We start from the raw sequence: 25,421 nt of genomic DNA on the forward strand, positions 1-25,421 counted from the left end.
CATGGACCCACCCTCAGGGAGTGTAGTGTAGTGTAGTGAAGTAGTGTAGTGTAGTGTAGTGTAGTGTAGTGTAGTGTAGTGTAGTGTAGTAGTAGTAGTGTAGTGTAGTGTAGTAGTGTAGTGTAGTGAAGTAGTGTAGTGTAGTGTAGTGTAGTGTAGTGTAGTAGTGTAGTGTAATGTAGTGTAGTGTAATGGTGCAGTGTAGTGTAGTGGTGTAGTAGTGCAGTGTAGTGTAGTGTACTGGTGCAGTGTAGTGTGGTGGTGTAGTGTAGTAGTGTACTGTAGTGGTGTAGTGTAGTGGTGTAGTATAGAGTAGTGTAATGTAGTGTAGTGTAATGTAGTGTTGTGTAATGTAGTGTAGTGTAGTGTAATGTAGTGTTGTGTAATGTAGTGTAGTGTAGTGTAGTGTAATGTAGTGTTGTGTAATGTAGTGTAGTGTAGTGTAGTGTAATGTAGTGTAATGTAGTGTAGTGTAGTGGTGTAGTATAGAGTAGTGTAATGTAGTGTAGTGTAGTGTAGTGTAATGTAGTGTAATGTAGTGCAGTGGTGCAGTGGTGCAGTGTAGTGTATTGTAGTGTAGTAGTGTAGTGTAATGTAGTGTAATTTAGTGTAGTGTAGTGTAATGTAGTGTAGTGTAGTGTAATGTTGTGTAGTGTAGTGTAATGTAGTGTAGTGTAATGTAATGTTGTGTAATGTAGTGTAGTGTAGTGTAGTGTAATGTAGTGTAATATAGTGTAATGTAGTGTAGTGTAGTGTAATGTAATGCAGTGTAATATAGTGTAATGTAGTGTAGTGTAATGTAATGTAATGTAGTGTAATACAGTGTAGTGGTGCAGTGTAGTGTAGTGTCTTGAACGCACCTGAGCCCAACCAGGCACACGACAGGAAGAGGGAGTCGCCATCCTAACGTTAAGTGCTCACTTCCTGCTATTTTCTGACCATCTCTTGAAGCAGGAAGTCGTTGGAATGGAAAAAAGAGTGACCCCAAAACACCCGGGAGAGGACCAACGTGCGAAAGAGGCGAGCTTAAGCCATCCCCAAAGTGCGCCAGCCCCAACACAGATGCCAGAGAAAGAGGGGAGGGAAGAAGGGATGGAGGGAAGGAGGAAGGGGGAAGGGAGAGAGAGGAGGGGGAGATGGGAGTTCATGGTGCGCTCCTCCTGGGTCGCGTTTGGGGCGTTGGGCGGCACGATAGGCAGGATGTTATGGTTTATTTAGCGCTGTAGTGTGGGCGGCGTGGACAAGGTGCATGGTGCCCTCCGCGCCAGTCTCAGCGTGATTTATGGCCACGCTGGCAGACACCTCTGTCCACGGGGAAGTCTTTGAAAACGCTGGGAGTGTATGTATGTGTGTCTGAGTGTATATATGTGCATGTGTGTGTACGCAGCACTATGTGTGTGCGTGCGTGCATGTGAGTGTGTTTTGAAGGATGCAGCTTTGTGGTCCGTGGGCTGCTGGTTTTTAACCTGTAGCTGAAGTGTACTTATGCATGGCCCAACTGAGAATGGATGAGGCAGGTCTCTGATTAATTAAAAACACAGTTCCGAAAATGACATCACATTAAGAGGTAAAACGTTAAAGACAGAGTGCAGAATATTCAGTTCAACTTCAGTTCGTTATATGATCAGATGATTACGGTCACAAAAACAATGCATATGTCCACCAATCAACAAGTGTCATCAATGTAAAACATACTATTGGCTAGTTAGTGCAGGTATGTAGGTATGGCCATGTGTGTTGGTGTTCACATGATTTGTTACAATGGCGTTACCCGAGCCATGAGCTCTCCAAGATTCTAGAATGTTCTCAGTGTGAAAGGTAACAGAGAGTTCAAGAGAGGTTATGGATGACAGGACACTCCAGTCCAGAGGCCTGCTGGGAGCTAGCCAAAACATCCAGACAGGGGGTCAAAGTTCTTGGATATAAGTAAACTAGAGGACGGGGTGCAAATGGTTAGCGAGGTGCAGACTAACAGACCATACACTTCAAGAAAGTTTCACACTCCACATTGCTGCCAGTGATTTATTGGAGAAGCAACGTTTCTGCATCTCTGAGGAAGGTGTTTGTGTGTGTGTACTATTCTAGTAGGTCGCCTATCATCAGATGAAAGTGAATGCGTGTTTTTAGTGTAAGAGGCACTATTAAGAACTCATTAACCTGTGTTATATTTGAAGTCTCCCGCCCATCGCTCTCTAATGTATTTTCCATAAAGTGTTTTTAGATTTAATTTGGCTTCCCTTTGATTTTACGACCCTCGCCTCTGTTATTGTAGGATATCTTAGCGGTTCCTTGTAATTTAGTTTTATGACACGGCAAATCGAATACAATACACCCCCCAGGGAGCACTGACCTCCCTTCCAACAAATATAATTACCGACATCACAGAAGCGAAAACAGACCACCGCACGCTTATCTTTAGGCCTACTCGTTTTTTTTCTACGTCTCACATGTTGGCACGTGCGGGGGCTTACCGGTACAGGCACATCACAGACACGGTGAAAAACAGCTAAATATAGCAGCTGAGGTCTGGAGGTGGATGGGGATGGAAAAGATGGAAGCCCAGTGTCCAGATCTCTGCTGTGAGCCCAAAGCCAACACTCAACACACTTCTAAAACTGATGTGGGATGCATGCCAGCAAAGCCACTACACAACAGTAAAAAAATACATGAATTGCACTATAATGGTGACTAACGGTGACCACAAACTGTTAGGGCCTACATAAAACTGTCCCAACAGCAGAGTCCCAACAGCAGTCCCAACACCTTACCACTGCTACACCTGGCTTTCAACGGAGCCTTGTCTGACAGCGAAAAACTGTTCATTCAGCCTCATTTACTGCCTTTAAAAAAAACATAGCTGATATGGCTGACTTGATTAAACAAATGTGGTTTCTACTGACAATTGAGATGTATAAACGATGGCATAAGGGAACGACAAGCAGATAAGAGGCAATCCGTAATTTTGATTGAGACATTAATGATCGAACGACGACGGACATAGTCAATTTAACTATTTGTTCAGCACTTTTGAAATGTACAGCGACAGAATTCAGAACATGGGCCGTTCTTACAGTGTACTCCCTGTACAACAAGTCAGAACCGTAGGATAAATAAAGGGGGCATATAAGCAGACAATGAAAGCTCTTACAATATTCGAAGATTACATTTCTCTAAAATGGGTTATAGGTTACGTGTGCACCACCAAGTTAGAACAGTAGGCGAAATTAAGAGGTGAGGCACATTGAACGCCGTTTGGGTCTTTGAGTGTCAAAAAAAATACACGTTATATAACACTATTTGACGCGTTAAATAAGCTTTTAATTGGACATGTCAAATAACACAATTCTATTATAGAATGTTGTGTCTGCTGAATTTGCACGTGCAAGCCAAGCGCCACCACTTCTATCAGTAGCACTGTCAAAGCTGTACAAAAAAGATAGTAAACAAGTACACACCGGGCCACGAACAATGTGTTTACAATACCGCATTGGTGAAAATAGACCAAATGATTAGGGTGAGTCACATGGGCTACTAACAGCTTACTACATACACTTAGTATTACTTTCTTAGCTACAGGATACATATCTCTCTGATATCCTACATAATTTATGAAGCAGCGTAAGACATTTTTGGACTCAAGTTGTTGTGATGTGCTTGAACAGGAAAGTGGCGCGCCGGTCCTTTGTGGTCAAATTTTGTCATCAAAGAGAAAGATGCTGGATTTACAATTCCGAGTTGAATGACTGTTCAAAATGTTTGAACGGTCATTCCCAGTTGCAATGCTTGCAGTTAGCCACTGTCACCTCACCAATTCCTTACAAACCACTCATTGTTAAATTTGCGATCTCCAAACTGTTGTGTAATGTTTATGTCCAATGGCCAATGAGCACCAATACGTTGTATCTATATTTTCTCTTCATTATTTCTCTTCATATGACAAGGATTAAAAAGGATTTGCCAGTAGACTGGATTCATGATGATGACTGCTAGCTAAGATTGTGAAAGTATGATGTTGACATGATCAGTCCAATCAAAGCTACTGTACATATAATGTGATTTGACGGAATTTCTGTGGCCAATGACCTTGAGCCTTCTTGGAACGACACTTGTAATATAACGCTATGGCTGAAATTTTGGATGTGTAAGGTCCCCATGAGTGACAGAACACTGAGCCAATCATGGTGCAATGTTCCTGTTTTCTGCTGGCCCGCCCCTCCACCACAGAAAGCACTGAGCTAGGCTGAAACACCTGCATTTTGGATTTGCCTTTCTCAATAAAACAAAAAACAGTCCTCTGCAAAATTATCAGTTTCTCTGGTTTTTCTATTTATAGGTATGTGTTTGGGTAAAATGAAAATTTTTGTTTTATTCTATAAACTACTGACAACATTTCTCCCTAATTCCAAATAAAAATATTGTCATTTAGAGCATTCATTTGCAGAAAATGACAACTGGTCAAAATAACAAAAAAGATGCAGTGTTATCAGACCTCGAATAATGCAAGAAAATAAGTTAATATACATTTTTAAACAACAGAATACTAATGTTTTAACTTAGGAAGAGTTCAGAAATCAATATTTGGTGGAATAACCCTGATTTTCAATCCTAGCTTTCATGCGTCTTGGCATGCTCTCCACCAGTCTTTCACATTGATGTTGGTTGACTTTATGCCACTCCTGCTGCAAAAATTCAAGCAGTTCGGCTTTGTTTGATGGCTTGTGACCATCCATCTTCCTCTCGATCACATTCCAGAGGTTTTCAATGGGGTTCAGGTCTGGAGATTGGGCTGGCCATGACAGGGTCTTGATCTGGTGGTACTCCATCCACACCTTGATTGACCTGGCTGTGTGGCACGGATCATTGTCCTGCTGGAAAAACCAATCCTCAGAGTTTGGGAACATTGTCAGAGCAGAAGGAAGCCAGTTTTCTTCCAGGACAACCTTGTACGTGGCTTGATTCATGTGTCATTCACAAAGACAAATCTGCCCGATTCCAGCCTTGCGGAAGCACCCCCAGATCATCAACGATCCTCCACCAAATTTCACAGAGGGTGCGAGACACTGTGGCTTGTAGGCCTCTCCAGGTCTCGCACCCACTGTGACATTTGGTGGAGGATCGGTGATGATCTGGGGGTGCTTCCCTGATTGATGGGTCGCCACTGACGGAGGAGCTTTGACGCACCATGGAGCCACACACAGAAGCAGTGCAGAACTGGACACTTAAAATGCCTTCTTAGTGGTATGGTTTACTGTCGGAAATGGTTGATAATGTCTTTGCAACCTGCAACAGGCCCACATAGGAAAGCCATGCCATAGGCAAAATAGTTTTACGTCCCACAGTCATAAGATTTGTTTAGCCTACCCCAGTACTGCATAGTAAGCCACAAACGTGATCTTTTTTAGTAGTTGGTGATCTTTTTTAGTAGTTGACAAGTGAAAGGTCAACACAAACAATGTTGGTCATTCCCGTGGGTGCTGTGTGTGTTTCAATGACACTTTCCCTTTCTCTTTCTCTTTCTCTTTCTCTTTCTCTTTCTCTTTCTCTTTCTCTTTCTCTTTCTCTTTTTCTCTCTTTCTCTTTTTCTCTCTTTCTCAGAGGAGGGGATAAAGGGAGAAGTGATGACAGGGAAGTGCTGAGGGGGCTCTTTGTCTTTGAGCACTATAAACCTCTATCTATTTCATGGTGTCATTGTTTGTTTTAAGGACGTCGGCAGTGTTTAATGTAGTTCCAGGGCATTTCAGAGCGTGTCTCTGCTGAAGCACCTCCAAGGCGGCAGTGGGCTTCGGTCGGTCGGCTCAGTCCACTGCCTGCCTTGCATAGATTCTCTTTGATTTACTCCCTACTCTGATAGCAGTTGTTGTGTTCCCGTCTTTCATTTACTTTGTTGATATATTATTCTGCATTTCAAGGTTAGGCTAAAGAGACACTCTACTGTGTGCTTAAAAACTTCCTCTAGTGCCACATTTTGAAAACCAAAATGTAGATGTCAGTTTGTAATTCTAACTGCGGTTGTAGCACATACAACAGGCGAAGATGTAAAGCCTTTGTAAGACCAATTAAGATGTTTAGAAAATATCAGCAATTTTAATGAGGGTTTGACTGAAGCCATATTTGTTTCTGCTTCAGTGAGCTTTTTTTTAATTGCCTATTAATTCCAAGATATGTTTTCTGAACTGAATATCATATTATACAAATAACATGACACACTTCTCCAAATAGGAGATTGTGTTTATATATATTTTTTTATTAGGCTATATCATTCCCCACTACTTCTTAACTCTTATCAACAGGTATATGTCAAATTGTTTTGTGTGTGTTTTAAAAAAAATACAAAATATGACTCATTCCTCTCAGAGAAGAGTTGGAGAGACATCAGATTTAATTTTTCTGCGTTAAATGGATCTTGTTTACAGTATCCAGTGATGCAGTCTAACCCTGCCAGTCAGTCAGTCAGTCATCAGGAAGAAAAGGAGAGGGGCATCACCAGGAACCACAGTCTCACTGTCCTTGTGCCATTTATTCATAACGTGGATCATCAACTTGACTAGTCATTGTGGGGAAGTAGACTCACCCTTTAAATACAGAGGTATAGGTTGTATTTACATAGAAAGACCAATTCTGATCGGTTTCCCAATTATTGGCAAAAGATCTGATAGGTCCAAATGCCAATTGGCAAAAGATCAGAATTGGGCTGACTGTGTAAACACCGCCTATAGAGTACCACAGTACGAGTCATAATAGCCATAAAACCTAGTGGTCAAATAAGAAAATGTTTCCAATCGTTTTTCCACCATTCATTTTTCCTATAGGGGATACTTAATATAAGGGCTGTGTTTCGAGTAGGCTTACGTGTGACATTTTGAGAACCGTGTAATTGTCTCTAGGACAAGGTAACTTTTATCAATATATTTGCTTGTATTTACCCCCCCAAAATTAAATGCTAAATAGCAGCTAATGTGGCTATCATAAAGAACTACAAATGTCATGATGATCTGGAAGAGACTGCTGAATTGAGGCAAAGGTAACAATCTCTGGATTAACTATCTAATGTTAGCTAAATGTAGTAATACATAAATTGTCTACATTTCTTTAAATTGACAATTATGTGAACTGTCTTGTGTAATTTTTATATGGAGACAATGCTTGCTAACAAATGTGTCAGCTAGAGTTGACGTGTGGGAGCTTGCAGGGATTTGTAGTCTTGCGTGATGTCTACTTTGATGCTAATTAGCATTTTCGAATCTGAGAGTAAATAGAGACTAATATATTGATAAAAGTCACCATGTCCGTGAGATTTACATGGTTATCAAAATGTCATGCCATGGTAAACCTATTTTAAGTGTTTAAAAAAAAAATCCTTATGGGAAAATAAATGGTGGGGAAATGATTGGAACCATTTCCCTGTTTGACTGCTAAGTTTTATGGGTATTATGACATCTCCACCGTGGGGCTCTATTGACATAGATAGTATCCTAATCATCCTAATTTCCAAGTACAGTTTTACTCTTTAAGTAATATCTCTTCCTCTCACTGACTTTTCTTCAGTACAACACATAACATCCAGATTCATGTTTTTCTATTTCCCTTACAGAGCCATCATCATCATCATCATCATTGTCACCTGCAGGGACCTGGTTCTCTAGTGAGCGTGTCTCTGATTACACTTGAATACATCAAGTCGTAAGGTTGTGCATCCTGTTGGGCCTGGTAAAAGTGTGAGACGCCTACTCATTCCCAGCGCTCGCTGCCGTCTCTCTCCTGCTCTCCTCTTCTCTTTTCTCCTCTCCAAGCGAGAACCTTTTTATCCAGGGACCCCGAGACCTCTCTGGAACAAAACAGCTTTTAGTTTTATACCTCTTTCTCTCTCTCTCTCTCTCTCTCTCTCTCTCTCTCTCTCTCTCTCTCTCTCTCTCTCTCTCTCTCTCTCTCTCTCTCTCTCTCTCTCTCTCTCTCGTCTCTCTCTCTCTCTCTCTCTCTCTCTCTCTCTCTCTCTCTCTCTCTCTCTCTCTCTCTCTCTCTCTCTCTCTCTCTCTCTCTCTCTCTCTCTCTGTCTCTCTCTCTCTCTCTCTGTCTCTCGCTCTCTCTCTCTGTCTCTCTCTCTGTCTCTCTCTCTGTCTCTCTCTCTCTCTCTCTCTCTCTCTCTCTCTCTCTCTCTCTCTCTCTCTCTCTTTCTCTCTCTCTCTCGCTCCTCTCTCTCCTCTCTCTCTTTGCCTGTGTTTTCACAAATAGCACCTCTTTTCTCTCTCTCTGTCTCTCTCTCTTTCCCTCACTATATCCCCTTCATCGCTCTCTCCTCTGATTATTTTTCAGAGAACTGTGTCTTGTGAAAAGCGTGGAGCGTTGTGGTCAGATAATCATGTCATTATCTGATTGAGAGGTTTTTGTAAGCATCATTGCTTAACAGGCTACTTCCACATGTACTTTTGTCTGTTTATGTTGATGGACCTCCTTATGCCTGATTCTCAAAACCTGCATGTGTTTCCCAGAATAATGTCATCATAGGTAGTTACCTGGGAAATCACATTACACTGTCTTTTAGTTTGTGTTATACAGATCTGAATGTAGGCTCCTTGCTGGTTATAAGCCAGTTAGTATTGATGCACTGAGATTCTGGTGAATGTGTATGAATAGTCTACACATTTTTTATGATTGATAATGGAATGAATTAAATGTACTTATCATTAAATAATTCAACAATTACAATAGCCATACAGTTAAATAAAAAAATACTTTGGTATGTATAGCAATGTGGTGTGAAATTGTGTCTGGTAAAATAATAGTATCATTAATAATAATAGTAATACACAATAATAATAATAACACACAAGAATGATGATAATAATAATATTAATAATAAATAGTAATAGTAATTAATAATCCTTATTGTAATTAAATCAGCATCCAAAATGTTTCTCTCTTGAGACTAGTTGTTGGGCAAAATTAGTAAGGAGGGCAATAGGCCAGTGACCCATCTCAGAATTCCTGCCTGCCTGACTTGTGCGCGCGCCTATTACCAAGACCAGCCAGCCGATTATAGTTTAAAATGTACGTTAATAAAACCTCTGGGAGAAAAGCATGTTTTCATTCTCTCCCTTAATGCCTCCTCCCGTGTTGATCCACCAACTCAATCCCTAATAAATATGTCAATAAAGTCACCCATCAGCGCGTAATGCGCCGCTTATCAGCCGTGGCCATCAAGGTGGTGATGCGGCACACTCGACAGAAAGGGAAAAATTTGTTTGAAATAAATAGTGTTGATCCATCTGGAATGGACCGAGATAAGAGGTGCCAGTGTTAACGAACACGTTTCCGCTACACCTCATCCGAGTCTTCCTTTTCCAAACACAGTCTATTTAATGTCCCGGCCCGTTTTTCCATGGAGCATACGCACCGAGGGCACCGTGGGGAGATGAAGCCAAATTAACTGGCCGAGTTGGGGAGCGGGGACGGGACACCTGCTTTGGAAAAGAGACTCCAGACACTAAAGTTCGCTGACTTCATTACAATTTATTCACCCTCAAAAACACTTGCTTGCGACATGGAAATGAGACTCGCCTTTCCTTTTTGGCATTTGACAGAAAGACATAGGAAAATCATAAGACTTCTGATTAAGCACGTCGGAATCCTGTTTATGTAACGGATAGTTCGTTTTATTATAGCAGGCATAATGGACTGAAAAAAGTGGACTGTAACTTTGCATCTAAGGGTTTAAAAACAACAGCTTTAGCTCCATAAAAATAGGTGCAATTTATATTGGATTCAAGATAGCCCAGACACACCTGATGAGTAATGTTTCGTTTCATTAACATTAGGACAACATACTACAAATACTACTACTACTACTAATAATACTAATAATAATAATAATTTACACTTATGCTATGTTTAAAACTCCTCTAGAAATAGAAATTCAGGCGACATAGGCTACATGTAGCCTATATAGGCCTGCACATTGACGCTAACCACATTCCTGATTCCTATGAAATCGTATTAAGAGTGATGTCAGTGCATGTAACAGTCGGAGTAGAGTATAATGTAGTAGTCTATAACGTCCATTTTCCGTTAATGTTGCAGAGTGACGGTCATGGATGTTCTTCCTCCACAAAATATTATGCATAACGAGGAGTCTGCTGAAAAATGTTCTAACATACGACTCAATAACATTAGAAATCGTGTATCAAATGAAACAAGGGCCTGATTCTATTCACACATTTTGTGTACTATATATATATATATATATATATATTAAATTTAGGGAGGAATCTTATAATTATAATTATTGAACGCGTACGGAACTAGGGCTAACGACAGTGTTTTACAGAACACCGGTTCAAATATCTACTACAAACCTGCGTGAAAATTGTACACTGAAATATAGACTATTAATCTAAAATATTTCGAAGTGAATAACATGTCTATTCAATTGATTATGTGCTGATTAGTTGTTACAGGTGTCTCGAGTTCAAATATGCAGAAGAGAAAAAGTAAGGCTAAGAATTCCAAAGGGCATAGTCAAATCTTTGCAAACTAAACGCCTATAGGCTACTTGCCTGAATATCAAATATAAAACATGAAATGTGAGGATTATAATTTAACATCTAAATTGATCATTTCAATGCATATAACGACACAGACTGATATTTGCTTAGTTATAAATATAGTATTAATATGCAGTGAAAAAGAGAGATGGAATTTTGTTTAAATGAGTCTCACTCTGTGACCTGTGAATTAAATAAAAGTTAGGCCTAACACAAACTCGCATTTGAGATGGCTCCAGCCCGTGTTATCAGGCAATAAGCTAATAATCACACACGGTTTGACATTCCATGATATAATGTAGTCAAGCCTTAGCATGTTGCTCTGTGGTCGGTAAATCAAACGAGGGTAGTGATATATCGACACCATGCCTTTCTGAGCCCCCGCGCCCGATGCCATATTAAACCCCTGGCCCCTGGAGACGCACGTATCCAATACAGAATAGCCTACAAATAACACGCCAATGTTCATATCTTATCGTTGTTACAAGCATAATGTTGCACAAAACAGCCATACAAACTCAATAAGCCCAATTGAGATATGACAATGGAATCTCTTATTGAATGGCAAACTTGGGGGAAAAATCTAAATGAAAAGTTGTTGCGTAAAATGAGTGCGAAATGTGTGTTTTAATGGATACTGTTTTACATTAGTTCAAATGACATAAACACGTTCTCGTGACATAAAATCTTAATTCAGTGTCTTAAAATATGAACCATTATCATATGTGCCCAACAATATGTGCATAACATGAATGTTTATGCAAAACATTATTGACAGAATCACAAAACGAGAAGCCACTTCAAAATGATATTTTCTTACATATTCACTCACTGATTTGTAAAGAAAGTGATAAGTAAGAGTTTTTTTTGCCTGTCGGAGTCCCATTCCTCGGTCAAGTTTAGTGCGTTGTACTCCTCCCGGACCCGATGGACAGTTCTTATTGGTAGGTACGAACCGTTACATCACCAAGCTTATGACGCGCCGTCTTCCTGTTTCCTTCAGCTGTGTCTTAAAGTGAATCTTGTTGGTGGAGGAGAGCTCGAGCATCAAAGCTCTGCATCGCGTGCGCCTCGGAGACACACACTCACACCAGCTGCTACGACATCACCGCCACAGTCTTTCAGTCTCGAGAGGAGAGGATAGAGGAGAGCGGCGGAAAATAGCTATTTTGTGTCTTTTTTTCTGTTCTACGCGCACGCTTATCACTCACTTTACTCTTGCTTTTCCTTCCCCGAGCAATTATAATATTCACCGTCTCCCGGGGGAAGACTCCATATTCACTTTCAGCAGTAAAAGGAGCTCGCTTTTCTCTTCATCTGCGGGGTAAGTAACCTTGTCCTCAGATACCTCCCTCTTGTTCTTTTGCGTCGCGTGCGCTCGGTGGGCGGAAAAAAAATAAACAAATCAAAATGATAAACAGCGGAATATATTCTGATGAAAGACAACGTTACCTTTACGATATTATTTGACTGAATTGTTTTTCTTTCACTTAAAGTGTGACAGAGATGCGTAATTTTTATGAAGATGATGTGTGGATGAATTTATCCTTCTAAATCGCTGGCAGACAGATCATTTCTAACTTTTAAAAGTAAGTTACTGTCTTTTAAAGTTTGGTCAGTTTTAAATAAATGTTTTTTTGGCATATAAAGACGTTCAAGGCTGCCTGAGTTGGTTTGATTTGATCGAAGACTGACGTCTGTTATCTTTTCATCTGTGTCGGCTACACCAGTCCTTTTCGTTGGCATATGGTCTTTGTTCCGATAAACGTTTTTCTTTCATGTCTATTCTTATTCGTCCAGTGTTATTTAGTAGGAACGTATGTGTCGTTTCGATGTAAACAAGCTTTATCATTTTTTATATCTGAAATATAACATATCAGATAGGCTAGATGTGATCTACTCTTTGAATTGTAGCCTATATGCATGTTTCAGTCTAATAGTTGCATGTACTGTTTCCCTGGTATAGTTTATTGTAGTGCGCTCGCTGATAGAGTTTATGGTAGTGCCAAGAACGGTACAATTTTGACGGGGGAAAAAACGTCCGAAGTGTACACTATGGAGACAACAGGGATATTTGGCACAGAGGCGCACAACCCCGTCACCCCGCTCTCACCATTTTTGTGCCTAAAGTCTAGCAGGCCTTATTGTTGTCATATTTAGAATTTTCAGTCCTAGACTTGCTTGAATAGGTTACTATGCTCTATTACAAATCCAAAGGGGTTATGAACTTTTCTTTTAGTTTAGTTTTGTCCTTCACGGTGCCCCGTTCTCACTCTCTCAGAGTTTGAAAGATCCTGGGAAAAGGAGCGAGGGGGAGTTAAAAGGGCTCGAGAGACGAGCATAGCTCATTGTTCAACTGCGGTCATATTTCCTTGAAATTGTTGAAAGGTCTTCCAAGTGATAGACTGCGCATGGGCAATGGGGGACAGGTGCGCCGTCGGAAAAGACAGGTGCTGGCGGCTCTATTTTGAGCGATAACGACATAGCCCATTGTTAAGGTCTTGTGGCGCTTAAGTCAAGGTTTTCTTGGAGATATATCACCCTTGTTTGCACTTATGGAGATGGATGGTTAGAGAGAGTTGAGCCAGAGCCATTTATCAGAGTCAGACAAAGACATGGTTTTATTATAGACCAAAATTTGCTTAGTCTGTGTAATTATATTTCCTTTTGTTTTGCCACAAAATATGTCAAGCTTTCCCAACCTTGTTTCTTTTTCCTTGAGCTCCAGCAATAATGTGCTAGTTTTATATATTTTTGTATTTCAACATAAGTTACTCCATCTTACTGCTTGTTTTCCTTTTATTGCTTAACAACACAGTAATAAGACGATCTCAAAAAGTTTCTATTTTAAGTGGTTTGTGTGTGTGCGCGCGCGCGCGCATGCGTGCGTGTCCGTGCGTGTGTGTGCTTGTGTGTGTATGTGTGCATTAGAAAAGAAAGTGATGCTTGTTATGCATGGTTAAGTTAGTATGGTATATATGAAATTGTCATATACTATAGGTGATTCGTAGAGTCCCAAGTGACGATAAAGAATGGGTTACTTTATAGATGGGATGGTCAGACAGTCATACTTTTCCTGTGGCCCCATTTTTAATATCCATATCTGATTGGTTTAAGAAGATATAAATATTTGTTTAAAAAAATGACTTTGTCTCTCAAAAGATGTCTTGACATCTCATCTGATAAGTGACAGTATATTTGCATTGTCAATTTGATTGTACTTGTACTAAAATCTCAAATAGTATTTGACAGATTTAATGTATAGATTTGAATGAATGTTCTCTAGTAAGAGATCACACGACCTTCAACCTTCAAAAACCCGATTCACCCGATACGTATGTTATTAATATAGATTTCCTATTAGATTGTCTCCCTGCTGTTTCACTTAATAATTACTTTAGTAGTGTTCCTGATAGGATCCGGGTTTGAGAAAAAGGACTCTCCAGGATGCAGTCTGGTTATCTTGCACGATATTGTCTATACAGGTACTCAATATTTGAGATGAGCAATGTGAAATAATATCATAAAATAATTCTCAAATTTCATATAAAAGTTTTTTAAAATTCTCTATTGAAAGTGAATGTTAATTCATTCTGTAAATACACTGAATAAAAGTCCCATACCACTGACAAAAGACTGCATGCGTAGCTGTCAGCCGATGCTTACATAGCAGTACTGATGCTGTCTGGATTGCGACAAAATGTTTCCTTTCATAAAGGCATTAGGTTTTTGTTAGAGCGCTTTAAGTTGCTCCTTGGCAGAGTTGACCCATGTGACCCGTTCATTAGAGCAGAATTAACCAGCTTTGCTAGATGAAAAGACAAGCAAAAAGCCATAGAAGTGAGCCCCCACTGGCACAAAATCAATAAGCTTATTTATCTGTATTTATGTCATTTTTCTATTATTGTTTAATTTAAGATTGTGATATTCTGATTCATTTGGCTGGAAGAAGCTCCCCTCCAGAATAGCTAACAGTGCGAGTGTGTGGATTCGATCAGGGTGCAATTTAAGAAGCGCTCTGGAAATAGGCTTTATGTTTATGGCACATTATGATAAAAGTACTACAACACTTGCAATAGGGGTGATATGTGGTTTGGGTGAATATAGTTATTGTACTACATACACTTAATGAATTGCTTTGGATATGAGCGTCTTCTAATCTAAAGTAATAAAATGTAGCCTAAAATGTAAATGACGTAGTGATGACTTTAGGAGAGGAGATTATAATTAAGACTGCAACAGTTTACTGTGTCTTTATGGCATTCAATCCAACCTCAGCCTTTCTCTTTAGTCTATGACTTAATGGTTTTCTGCACCGGCTTGAAGCGCACAAACATGGAAATGAGGACAAGTACTTAAATAATTATCATAATGTTATGCAGCTTTTTGTTGCGTGGGAACTGGTTCAGTGTTACACAGGCAGGCAGCGTGAAACAGGGGACAGACAGGGGAAAATGTAGGCTGCGTCTGAAATGGCACTTTATGCCCTGTATAGTGCACTACTTTTGACTAGAGCCCTATGGACCCTGATGAAAAGTAGGAAATAGGGTGCCATTTGTTAGGACTTTGCCCTGGAATGCAAAGACAAGGCCTAGTTCTGACCCCATCACTCCTGCCTTCTGCTCTCTCTTCTCCCTACAGTCATTAGTTATGTTGTCTAAATGGAATCATGTAGTCGACAGTCGATGCTGCCTGTCCTCAGGTATTGCATCTAGTCTTGAGATAAAACCGTATCGCTGGTACATTTTTATACAGTGGAGTGATGTTACTCTCTGGAGCACTGCTATTCAATTATTTCTAACATTCTTTGGTAGTAGGAATATTAGGACTTTATTTATTTATTTTTTATTAGAAAATATATTTAATGTCAAGTTTTGATATCAGACAATATAGTGACATTTTAAAGTAAATGATCCATCCCCTTCAATGAATCAATACATGTTTCCTTTCTGTTTTCTTGCTGCCAGGTGTCATTCAGCAGCGGTCCTAGAGGAGTGGCTTTGTGGGATATGGCCCAATAGCAGCAGCCCGTGATGCCGGACCATGACAGCGACTCCCTCCTGAGCAGACAGACCAAGAGAAGACGTGTGGACATTGGTGTGAAGAGGACAGTGGGCAGCACCGCCGCCAACACAGCAGCAGCTACAACCAGCGCCGACATCGCCTGCGCCAAAGCAGCCATCTTCAGTGCCATGAACTCTCTCAATTCCCACCACCACGGCTCCGATGCAGACTCCACGGACTGCTCCATGGTGCAGCCACACGGCCCCACTGGGGTCGTCACAGCAACCGACAGCGACTCCAAGTCCAACGTGCTCCGGAAGCTCCTCAAGAGAGCCAACTCGTACGAAGACGCCATGATGCCCTTCCCTGGTGCCACCATCATCTCCCAGCTCCTCAAGAGCAACATGGCCAAGAATGGAGGTGGAGGAGAGAGAGTGGAGAGAGGAGAGAGAGGGGAGAGGGGGGAGAGAGGAGAGAGAAGAGACGGGGGGTTCCCCGGGTCGGGCCTCTCAAGTGGGGGTTCCGAAGCCCCCCAGGAGGACGCCTGCAGTAACTCGTCTCAGGACAGCCCCCAAGAGTGCCTCTCCCCCTTCGGCCGCCCCTCGGCTCTGGGCGCCTTTGACTTAGAGCGCCTCAACGATGAGCACCTGCGGGCCAAGCGCGCCCGCGTGGAGAACATCATCCGAGGCATGAGCCACTCGCCCAGCGTGGTGGTGCCCGCACGCCATCTCGGAGAGCGGGACCGTGAACGGGAACAACGTGAACGGGAGAGGGAGCGAGAGATGGACGGGGACAGGGAGATGGAGATGGACTGCCCCCCACAGCCGCCTAGCCCCAGGGGAGAGGTGTGCAGCCGGGAGAACAAGAGGAAGCAGCGCCTTCCCCAGCAGCAGCAGCAGAGCTTCACCCAGCTGGTGTGCCAGCGTAAAGAGCAAAAGCAGGAGGAGCGCAGGCAGCTGAAGTTGCAGCTGGAGGACATGCAGAAGCAGCTGCGCCAGCTGCAGGAGAAGTTCTTCCAGATCTATGATTCCACCGACGATTCTGAGCACGACCTGGCCCACGACCTGGGCAACATGTCTGAGGACAGCGCCGGGAGGTCCGATGCTGGGGGAGATGACCGGGCAGACCGCTCCGACAACGAGATGTCAGACCTGGACCCAGGACACTTCCTGGACCGGGCCAGGGCATTGCTCCAGGAGCAGGCCCTGCTGGCGGAGGGTAACAAGCCCAGAAGAGAGGGGCTGGTCCGGGGGAAAGGTCCTGGTCAGGGTCCTTCCTCCTCCATGCACCATGCGGAGGGCAAGCAGCTTGCTGAGACGCTGAAACAGGAGCTCAACTCAGCCATGAACCAGGTGGTGGACACAGTGGTCAAGGTGTTCGCCAAGCCCCCGCGCCCCGCACCCCCCCAGGTCTTCTCGCCCCTCCCCATGCCCCCAGAGAGGTTCGGGGTCAACGGTGAGGGCCCCAACTTCCACACAGCCAACCAGCGTCTGCAGTGCTTTGGTGACGTCATCATTCCCAACCCCCTGGACTCGTTCGGTGGCATGCCCATGCCTGGCGCCAATGACCAGACAGAGGCGCTGCCCCTAGTGGTGAGGAAGACTCCGACAGAACACCATCACCAGTCCTCAGCTGTGGGCGCCCACGGGGGCCACCACCACCCTTCCCTGCACCCCTCCTCCCTCTCTGCCTCCATGGGATTCAGCCCCCCGTCTTTCCGCCACCCCTTCCCCCTGCCTCTCATGGGCTACCCCTTCCCGAGCCCCCTGGGCCCACCCTCTGGGGGATACCCAGGGAAGGACCGCTCCTCCCCAGACTCCATGGACCTGTCCAGGGAGACCACCAGCCTGCGCACCAAGATGTCTTCAGTGCATCACATGGGGCACCACCACAGGTCGCTCTCTCCCAGCCACCCCGGGAGCACCGCAGAGGGGCTCTCCCTGTCCCTCATCAAGTCAGAGTGTGGAGACATGAGCGACATGAATGACATCTCACCATACTCAGGCAGCACCGTATCCTTCACCACACTGAGGGAGGGAGGGAGGTCGGGACGTGAGTAGGAGAGGGAGTTAGAGACGCTATAGATGGGGTACTTGTTCATCTTAGATATTGTCAGATATTGTTATGACTATTGCATATTATTGCTAAATCACCAACTTATTGCTTTTCCTGTTCTCTCCAAAATTACTGTATTTTGTATTATTATATCCCCTTCTCTCTTCAAAGTGGTTAAATGCACTCTAGTCACCTACATATCACTTTACCATTGGTCAGATAATGTCTCTATGACATTTCTAGCCCTGATTCCCATTTGACACATGACTGAAAGAGACAAAAGCTATAGCAGGCTGAAGTTGAGCACAACGGCTGTCTATAGTGACTCCTATAGTTTACCCCTGTGTGCCCCAATCATGGCCTGCAGATAAAGAGCTAACGTCCCTATGGGAGGATCACATTCACCCTACTGGGACTGGAGCCTAAAAGCCTCAACTAATCCCTTCAGTTAGCCCCTTTCTCCTATATAGACCTGTCTTTACATACACCTTTCACTCATGAAGCTTCCATAGCACTTATTTTGAGTGATCTCCATCCCTGATTATTTAATATCTATGCTGTACATCTATGGTGATCTATGGTTTAACAGACTAGCAACTAGTGAGAATTGATCGTGAGTACATCTTTTTTTTTCTTGTCTGAAAGCGTCTAACACTGATGTTAGGGTATAGCTACTGTATGTTAGTGTTGATGTGTGTCTGTGTTGTGATCGCCTCAGGGCACGGCCTTTGTGTGTGTGTGTAGGAGATAGGGTTTGCCTGAGGACTCAGTAAAGATGTGTATTTATGGCCACCTGTGTTTCCTCATGTCTCTTATCATCCCCACATTGTAAAAAGGAACAATCGGCGTCGTTGCTTTTCTCTTTTCTCCGTTTCATAAAGATCTGTCAACAGCCTGGGGGGCCTTCAGCTGTTGCTTGGCACCCAAATACTCCTTCTTTTTTCTCTCCCTCCCAGTCTTTTCTTTTGAAGCGGACGTTAACAGGTGTTTTCGGCGAGCTGTTTGCCTTTCATTACGGCACCTTGTCTTGTCTTCTGACCCAAGAGTTAGCGCTTCCCAGAGATCTATAATCATCTGCTCTGTCGCTCCCAATGGAGGGATGAAGAGAGAGAGAGAGAGAATCAGACGTGGGAGGGAGTTACATTTACATTTACATTTAAGTCATTTAGCAGACGCTAGAGAGAGAGGTAGAGAGAAAGAGAATAAAACAATTAAAACAATAACCAAATAATCCAGATGCTGTTGCTTCTATTGTGGTGGTAATTATTTTGGGGCATTAACAGATGTACTCCCATTAATGGAAAGAAAAGTTAGAACAACGCGGCCATGTGTTACACATTGTTTTCTTCCCATCTTTGGTTAATTTCACGGCTTTGAAAAACACTGGTTGGAAGTTGATTGTTCACGCCAGTTTTAGAAGTTAACAATAAATGTTATTTTTTATGACTTTGACTGTGAGTCGTACTGTCTAAAGTGACAGTTGGTAGTCTTAATGCAATAGCAGTGATAGAAGTCATTGTAGTACTAGAACTAAAGATGGCACAGCTTGTCAGACATTTTCTGGGGTGCGTTAAAGTTCACCGGCGTTCTGCACCGTTGCGCAGCAGATGGCTGCCATCAATTTCCTCATTTGTTCTCCGACTCTGAGTATCTTGTCCTTACACCTGGAATGAGGAAGTGAAGCATCTATTTCCTCTCATGACTTTGGGGTTTTGGGGAAGTGCTGTAGTGAATGATGATGTCTTGTCAGATGTGCTCAGATAACACTCGGCCAGCTGGTACAAGGAAACCATCATGGCTAAATAATAGCTGTGTGTCACCCCAAGTCCAATCACTATTACATTTGCAAGCTGTGAGAGAAATAAATTCATCAAGAGAATCATGTGTCTGTAGATCTATGCGACTTAAAAATACTTTATTTCGTTATATATCAATGTAATCTCTTGTAATGTTGTGATTGTCCTTAGTTGTGAATTCATTTGTATTTAGAAGCGAGAGCGTAGTAGTCTCTTTGGGAAAGCCCAGTCTTATCAGTCTGACAGCTGAAATCCACCTTGCCATACTTGAAGAGAACAGCCCTGTCCCACTCTGCCCAATGTCTCTTTCTCCTCTCTCTTTTCTCTTTTCTCTCTCTCTCTATCTCTCTCTCTCCCTCTCTCTCTCACTTCTCTCTCTCTCTCTTTCTCTCACTCTCTGAGGGGCCATTGTACCCCTCGCTCTTGAAGCAGATGGTGTGGTGTGGAGAGTGGAGTGCTGCTCTTTTGGCCAGGCCTGTTGGAGTCGGGCTAGCCTGCCAGGGTTCTCCCCATAGGCCCTCTTCCCTCCCTCTTTCCCTCTCTACCTCCCTCCCTCCTTCCCTCTCTCTCTCCCTGCCTATAGATGGCTTCCATACAGCCCACTCTCTCTTTCCTCTTCCTGAGCCAGCAGACAATACTAGGCCTGGAGGACCTGATCCATGATCCAGCTTGGTTCACGGTCCCTGGTTTTTAAAGGGGGGCCCTGGGTAACCCTGAAGTCAAGGGCACTCCCATCTCCCAGCACATACCTTCCTTGTCAAATGCATGATTCTTGAGTGATTGTCATGACACCCCATTATTGAGTGTAGAAACAGTATCTAATTAAAAGGTGCAACCATAGCTATATAAATGTGCAATCCACAATGAATCGGTAGTATAACATCGTCTTACATACAGACTTACAGAGTAGCCCTTTCATTTGCGGTTCAAGAGATAATAGTTACTACTGATTGCTTCTGCTTGAGGAGAGAGACCTTTTTAATTCGTCTCTGAGTTTTATTTGTGCCCCTCCCCCCTCATCTCCTTTCAATGTCTTAACCGCAGATTGATATCAGCTGAATTATACGGCTGTTAATTCACCGTGGAAATGGTTTGGGCCAGTCCGCAGCGCAGATGTGTTCCAGGGACGCAGCGCCCATTGCTGGCTGGGTTCACTGCCTTGGCAACCCTCATCCTTCTCCTCCTCCTCCTCCTCCTCCTCCCTCCTTCTCCTCCTCCTCCCTCCCCCTCCTCCTCCTCCCTCCCTCCTCCTCCTCGTTTGGCAGCACTAGGGAGGCTGGAGGCTGGAGGAGGAGCAGGGAAAGGAGGGGGTGTAATTGAGGTTGGAACAGCTCTATCGTTCAAGGTGCCCCCCCCCAACCACCACCACACCCTCTTTTCTCCTGAGACTTCCCTTGGAAAACCTTGGTCTTCAAAATCTATGATGTGTGTATTTTAAATGAATAAGGTCTACAGCTCTGTTATAGAGAGACAGGGTTGTCCCTTTTAGACCTCGCTTTTACATCAATATGAAGCCAACATCACGTCAGTAGCTCCTGTCTTTGGTTGGCATATCTTATCGCCAAGCCATTAGGCTCCTCTCTCATAACCAGTGTTAACTGCTTTCTTTGTCTGTGATATGCAAATGTCTCCTTTTTTCTGCTTTATTTTGGGGTGGAGGTTGGAGGGGTATGATGGGGAAGAGGGAAAGGCGTTTGCTTACTTTGACTGTGAAATGAGCTCCTTATGTAAAGGCACCGGCTGTGGTGCTGGCCAGCATTTTATTTACCGTAACACGCTCACACCTAATACAGAGAGGATGCTAATCTCAAGCAAATGGCTTGGCCTGGCTTCACTCACTACTCCCTAATAACGAACAACTAATTTAAGATTGGCCCTACCTTACTCCAGTGCTATTGCTAACCTAAAATAATTATTGTGAAATGTATTAGTTTGGCCTATATCTGTAGTCTTTAAGGAAAACAATTAAGTGACGAATTATTGTACGTTAAAAACATGTTAATTACACATATATTACATATTAAAAACACATCAACTGAAATAGCAGGGGTTCTAGGTCAAGTTGCGTACCATAGCTATATGACTACACATTAAGATGCTTTGCTAGGTCGGCCATTTTAATGACTATTTTCCCTCCAAAAAGAGTAAATTTCTTTGACGGCAGCTATGTTCAGATTCAGGAGGGTCTCTCTCCCAACCACCTGAAGAAGGCCAAGCTCATGTTCTTCTACGCCCGCTACCCCAGCTCCAACATGCTTAAGATGTTCTTCTCCGACGTCAAGGTGAGCCACACCCAGACACCCCAACCTTTCACCTCTCACATTTTCACCTCTGTCGTCATGGAAAGGAGTAGAATTATGTTGTCCCCAGACGTTGCTCCTTGAAGCAGAAGTTGGATTTGGGCATTGATCCAGGATCAGATTACCCTCCCCCAAATCCTACCCTTAATTATTTACCCAGTGGTTATGGGGAGATTTGCGTGAGGGTAAGCTGATCCTAGGTCTGTGCCTAAGAGCGGGTGCTACCTGAAGCTCAACATCGAATCAAATCAAATCAAATGTTATTGGTCGCGTACACAGTTAGCATTTGTTATTGCGGGTGCAGCGAAATTCTTATGTTCTTAGTTCCTATCAATCCATGCAGTAATTGTCACTCAAGCATAAACAAGTAGTACATCAGTAGATGTATAAACATACTTTGGGATGGCACTCCTCTGTCTACCTATTGTTGTCACCATAGTTACCGATCTGTCCAGGTGTGTTCAATGCCGTCTGTGTGTCCGTCCTTTGTCTTCCCAGCGGAAGTGACTGTTCTTGCCACCGCTGACAACTGGAAGGACAGATCACTAGGCCTGGTCTTTTCTTCCTGTATTTCTCTGCCTGTACTCTCACCTCAGACTACAGTTAAAAGAGGAAAATGAGTGAAGCGTTTATTCTTCTCACTTCTCCTGAGTTGTTCTTCCGGGATAGTGCTGTACTAACATGAAGTGTCTGTTTTAACGTGCATGGTGTATGGTGTATGGTGTATGGCGTATGGTGTATGGTGTATGGTGCATGGCGTATGGTGTATGGTGCATGGTGTATGGTGTATGGCGTATGGTGCATGGTGTATGGTGCATGGCGTATGGTGTATGGTGTATGGTGTATGGTGCATGGTGCACGGTGTGCAGGGTTTTGGTGCATGGCGTATGGTGCATGGTGTATAGTGTATGGTGCATGGTGCACGGAGCACGGTGTGCAGGGTTTTGGTGCATGGCGTATGGTGCATGGTGTATGGTGCATGGTGTATGGTATATGGTGCATGGTGCACGGTGTGCAGGGTTTTGGTGCATGGCGTATGGTGCATGGTGTATAGTGTATGGTGCATGGTGCACGGAGCACGGTGTGCAGGGTTTTGGTGCATGGCGTATGGTGCATGGTGTATTGTGCATGGCGTATGGTGCATGGTGTATGGTGTATGGTGCATGGTGTATGGTGCATGGCGTATGGTGCATGGCGTATGGTGCATGGTGTATGGTGTATGGTGTATGGAGTTTTGGTGGAGTTTGTGTGTCTTGCTGCATTGCTACTGTATGAGGACCTTTCCCATACTACACTACCGTACATATTTATTTGGACAGTGAAGCTAAAACTTTTAATTTGGTTCTATACTCCAGCATTTTGGATTTGAGATCAAATATTGTATATGAGGTGAGATCAAATATTGTATATGAGGTGACAGTACAGAATGTCACCTTTTATTTGAGGGTATTTTCATACATATCTATTTAACCGTTTAGAAATTAAAACACTAAATGTATCTAGTCCGTCCATTTGATAGTGTCATAAGTATTTGGACAAATCACTTATTTGTGTATTAAAGTAGTCAAAAGTTAAGTATTTGCTCCCATATTCCTAGCACGCTGCAATTACTACATCAAGCTTGTGACTTTACAAAGTTGTTGGATGCATTTGCAGTTTGTTTTGGTTGCGTTTCAGATTATTTTGTGCCCAATAGAAATTAATGGTAAATAATGTATTGTGTCATTTTGGAGTCACTTTTATTGTAAGTAAGAATATAATAGGTTTCTGAACACTTATACATTAATGTGGATGCTACAATGATTGCGGATAATCATGAATAAATCGTGAATAATGATGAGTGAGAAAGTTACAGAAAGTTACAGAGGCATAAATATCCTACCCACCAAAGAATGCTAACCTCCCTTGTTATTCAGGACCAGGGGAATCTGTGGGTATAGTTCAGGACCAGGGATGTCTGTGGTGGTATAGTTCAGGACCAGGGATGTCTGTGGTGGTAGAGTTCAGGACCAGGGAGGTCTGTGGTGGTAGAGTTCAGGACCAGGGGGATCTGTGGGGGTAAAGTTCAGGACCAGCGACGTATGTGGTGGTAGAGTTCAGCACCAGGGGAATCTGTGGGTAGAGTTCAGGACCAGGGATGTCTGTGGTGGTATAGTTCAGGACCAGGGATGTCTGTGGTGGTATAGTTCAGGACCAGGGAGGTCTGTGGTGGTAGAGTTCAGGACCAGGGGAATCTGTGGGTATAGTTCAGGACCAGGGATGTCTGTGGTGGTATAGTTCAGGACCAGGGATGTCTGTGGTGGTAGAGTTCAGGACCAGGGAGGTCTGTGGTGGTAGAGTACAGGACCAGGGGGATCTGTGGGGGTAAAGTTCAGGACCAGCGACGTATGTGGTGGTAGAGTTCAGCACCAGGGGAATCTGTGGGTAGAGTTCAGGACCAGGGATGTCTGTGGTGGTATAGTTCAGGACCAGGGATGTCTGTGGTGGTATAGTTCAGGACCAGGGAGGTCTGTGGTGGTAGAGTTCAGGACCAGGGGAATCTGTGGGTATAGTTCAGGACCAGGGATGTCTGTGGTGGTATAGTTCAGGACCAGGGATGTCTGTGGTGGTATAGTTCAGGACCAGGGAGGTCTGTGGTGGTAGAGTTCAGGACCAGGGGAATCTGTGGGTATAGTTCAGGACCAGGGATGTCTGTGGTGGTATAGTTCAGGACCAGGGAGGTCTGTGGTGGCAGAGTTCAGGACCAGGGGAATCTGTGGGTAGAGTTCAGGACCAGGGATGTCTGTGGTGGTATAGTTCAGGACCAGGGAGGTCTGTGGTGGTAGAGTTCAGGACCAGGGACATATGTGGTGGTAGAGTTCAGCACCAAGGAGGTCTGTGGGGGTAGAGTTCAGTACCAGGGGGATCTGTGGGTAGAGTTCAGGACCAGGGAGGTCTGTGGTGGTAGAGTTCAGCACCAGGGAGGTCTGTGGGGGTAGAGTTCAGTACCAGGGGAATCTGTGGTGGTATAGTTCAGGACCAGGGATGTCTGTGGTGGTATAGTTCAGGACCAGGGAGGTCTGTGGTGGTAGAGTTCAGGACCAGGGGGATCTGTGGGGGTAAAGTTCAGGACCAGGGACGTATGTGGTGGTAGAGTTCAGCACCAGGGAGGTCTGTGGGGGTAGAGTTCAGTACCAGGGGAATCTGTGGGGGTGGAGTTCAGGAACAGGGAGGTCTGTGGGGGTAGAGTACTGGACCAGGGAGGTCTGTGGGGGTAGAGTTCAGGACCAGGGAGGTCTGTGGGGGTAGAGTACTGGACCAGGGAGGTCTGTGGGGGTAGAGTTTAGGACCAGGGATGTCTGTGGTGGTATAGTTCAGGACCAGGGATGTCTGTGGTGGTAGACCACGTTCAGGACCACTTTCTCTGGAAGTTGCTGTAGCCCTGCTTGGGATATTTAGCCTATATTGGCTATTGGTTGAGACACAGGGCCTGTTCTAGCTTGGTATGTCAGGGTGGGCAAGTGGAAATGTGAATTGGGCCAAGTTGGAGGTAACAATGCATTTAGGTTCTAGTTTATTGAGATCCATGAATACACCACACCAAAATAAAGATTTTATGGCTGTTTTAAAACAAATTTCCTGCTATTCTAATTAGTAAGGATTTATGCTCACTATTTGGTCAATTTATTTGATAGCATGTTTAATCTATGCAAATACATTCTATGAATTGATAGTTCACCTCTCAGTTT

General features: G+C 43.6%; 1 protein-coding gene and 1 long non-coding RNA gene across 3 annotated transcripts in view; one reads left to right on the plus strand and one right to left on the minus strand.

Moving 5' to 3' along the window:
• Positions 1-6,180: 6,180 nt before the first annotated feature.
• Positions 6,181-11,485, minus strand: LOC139582815 (uncharacterized). Its single transcript, XR_011676431.1, has 2 exons — positions 11,371-11,485; positions 6,181-7,825 (listed from the first exon to the last, which is right to left on the minus strand). It is a non-coding gene; the product is annotated as an uncharacterized lncRNA (long non-coding RNA).
• The window catches only part of LOC139582814 (prospero homeobox protein 1-like), a 48,689-nt gene continuing 31,369 nt past the window's right edge, over positions 8,102-25,421 (plus strand). Inside the window, exons 1-3 of one of the 2 annotated variants that reach the window (XM_071413174.1) lie at positions 8,102-11,862; positions 15,506-17,554; positions 21,568-21,675. In XM_071413174.1, coding sequence (XP_071269275.1) covers positions 15,572-17,554; positions 21,568-21,675 — 2,091 coding nt within the window. In that variant the 5' untranslated portion in view covers positions 8,102-11,862; positions 15,506-15,571. Of the gene's footprint in view, positions 11,863-11,990; positions 12,128-15,505; positions 17,555-21,567; positions 21,676-25,421 lie in introns of those variants that run through there. The other variant, XM_071413175.1, reaches the window with a different exon arrangement.

This window comes from Salvelinus alpinus, chromosome 8 (assembly GCF_045679555.1).
Source record: "Salvelinus alpinus chromosome 8, SLU_Salpinus.1, whole genome shotgun sequence".
Classification (NCBI taxonomy): Eukaryota; Metazoa; Chordata; class Actinopteri; order Salmoniformes; family Salmonidae; genus Salvelinus; species Salvelinus alpinus.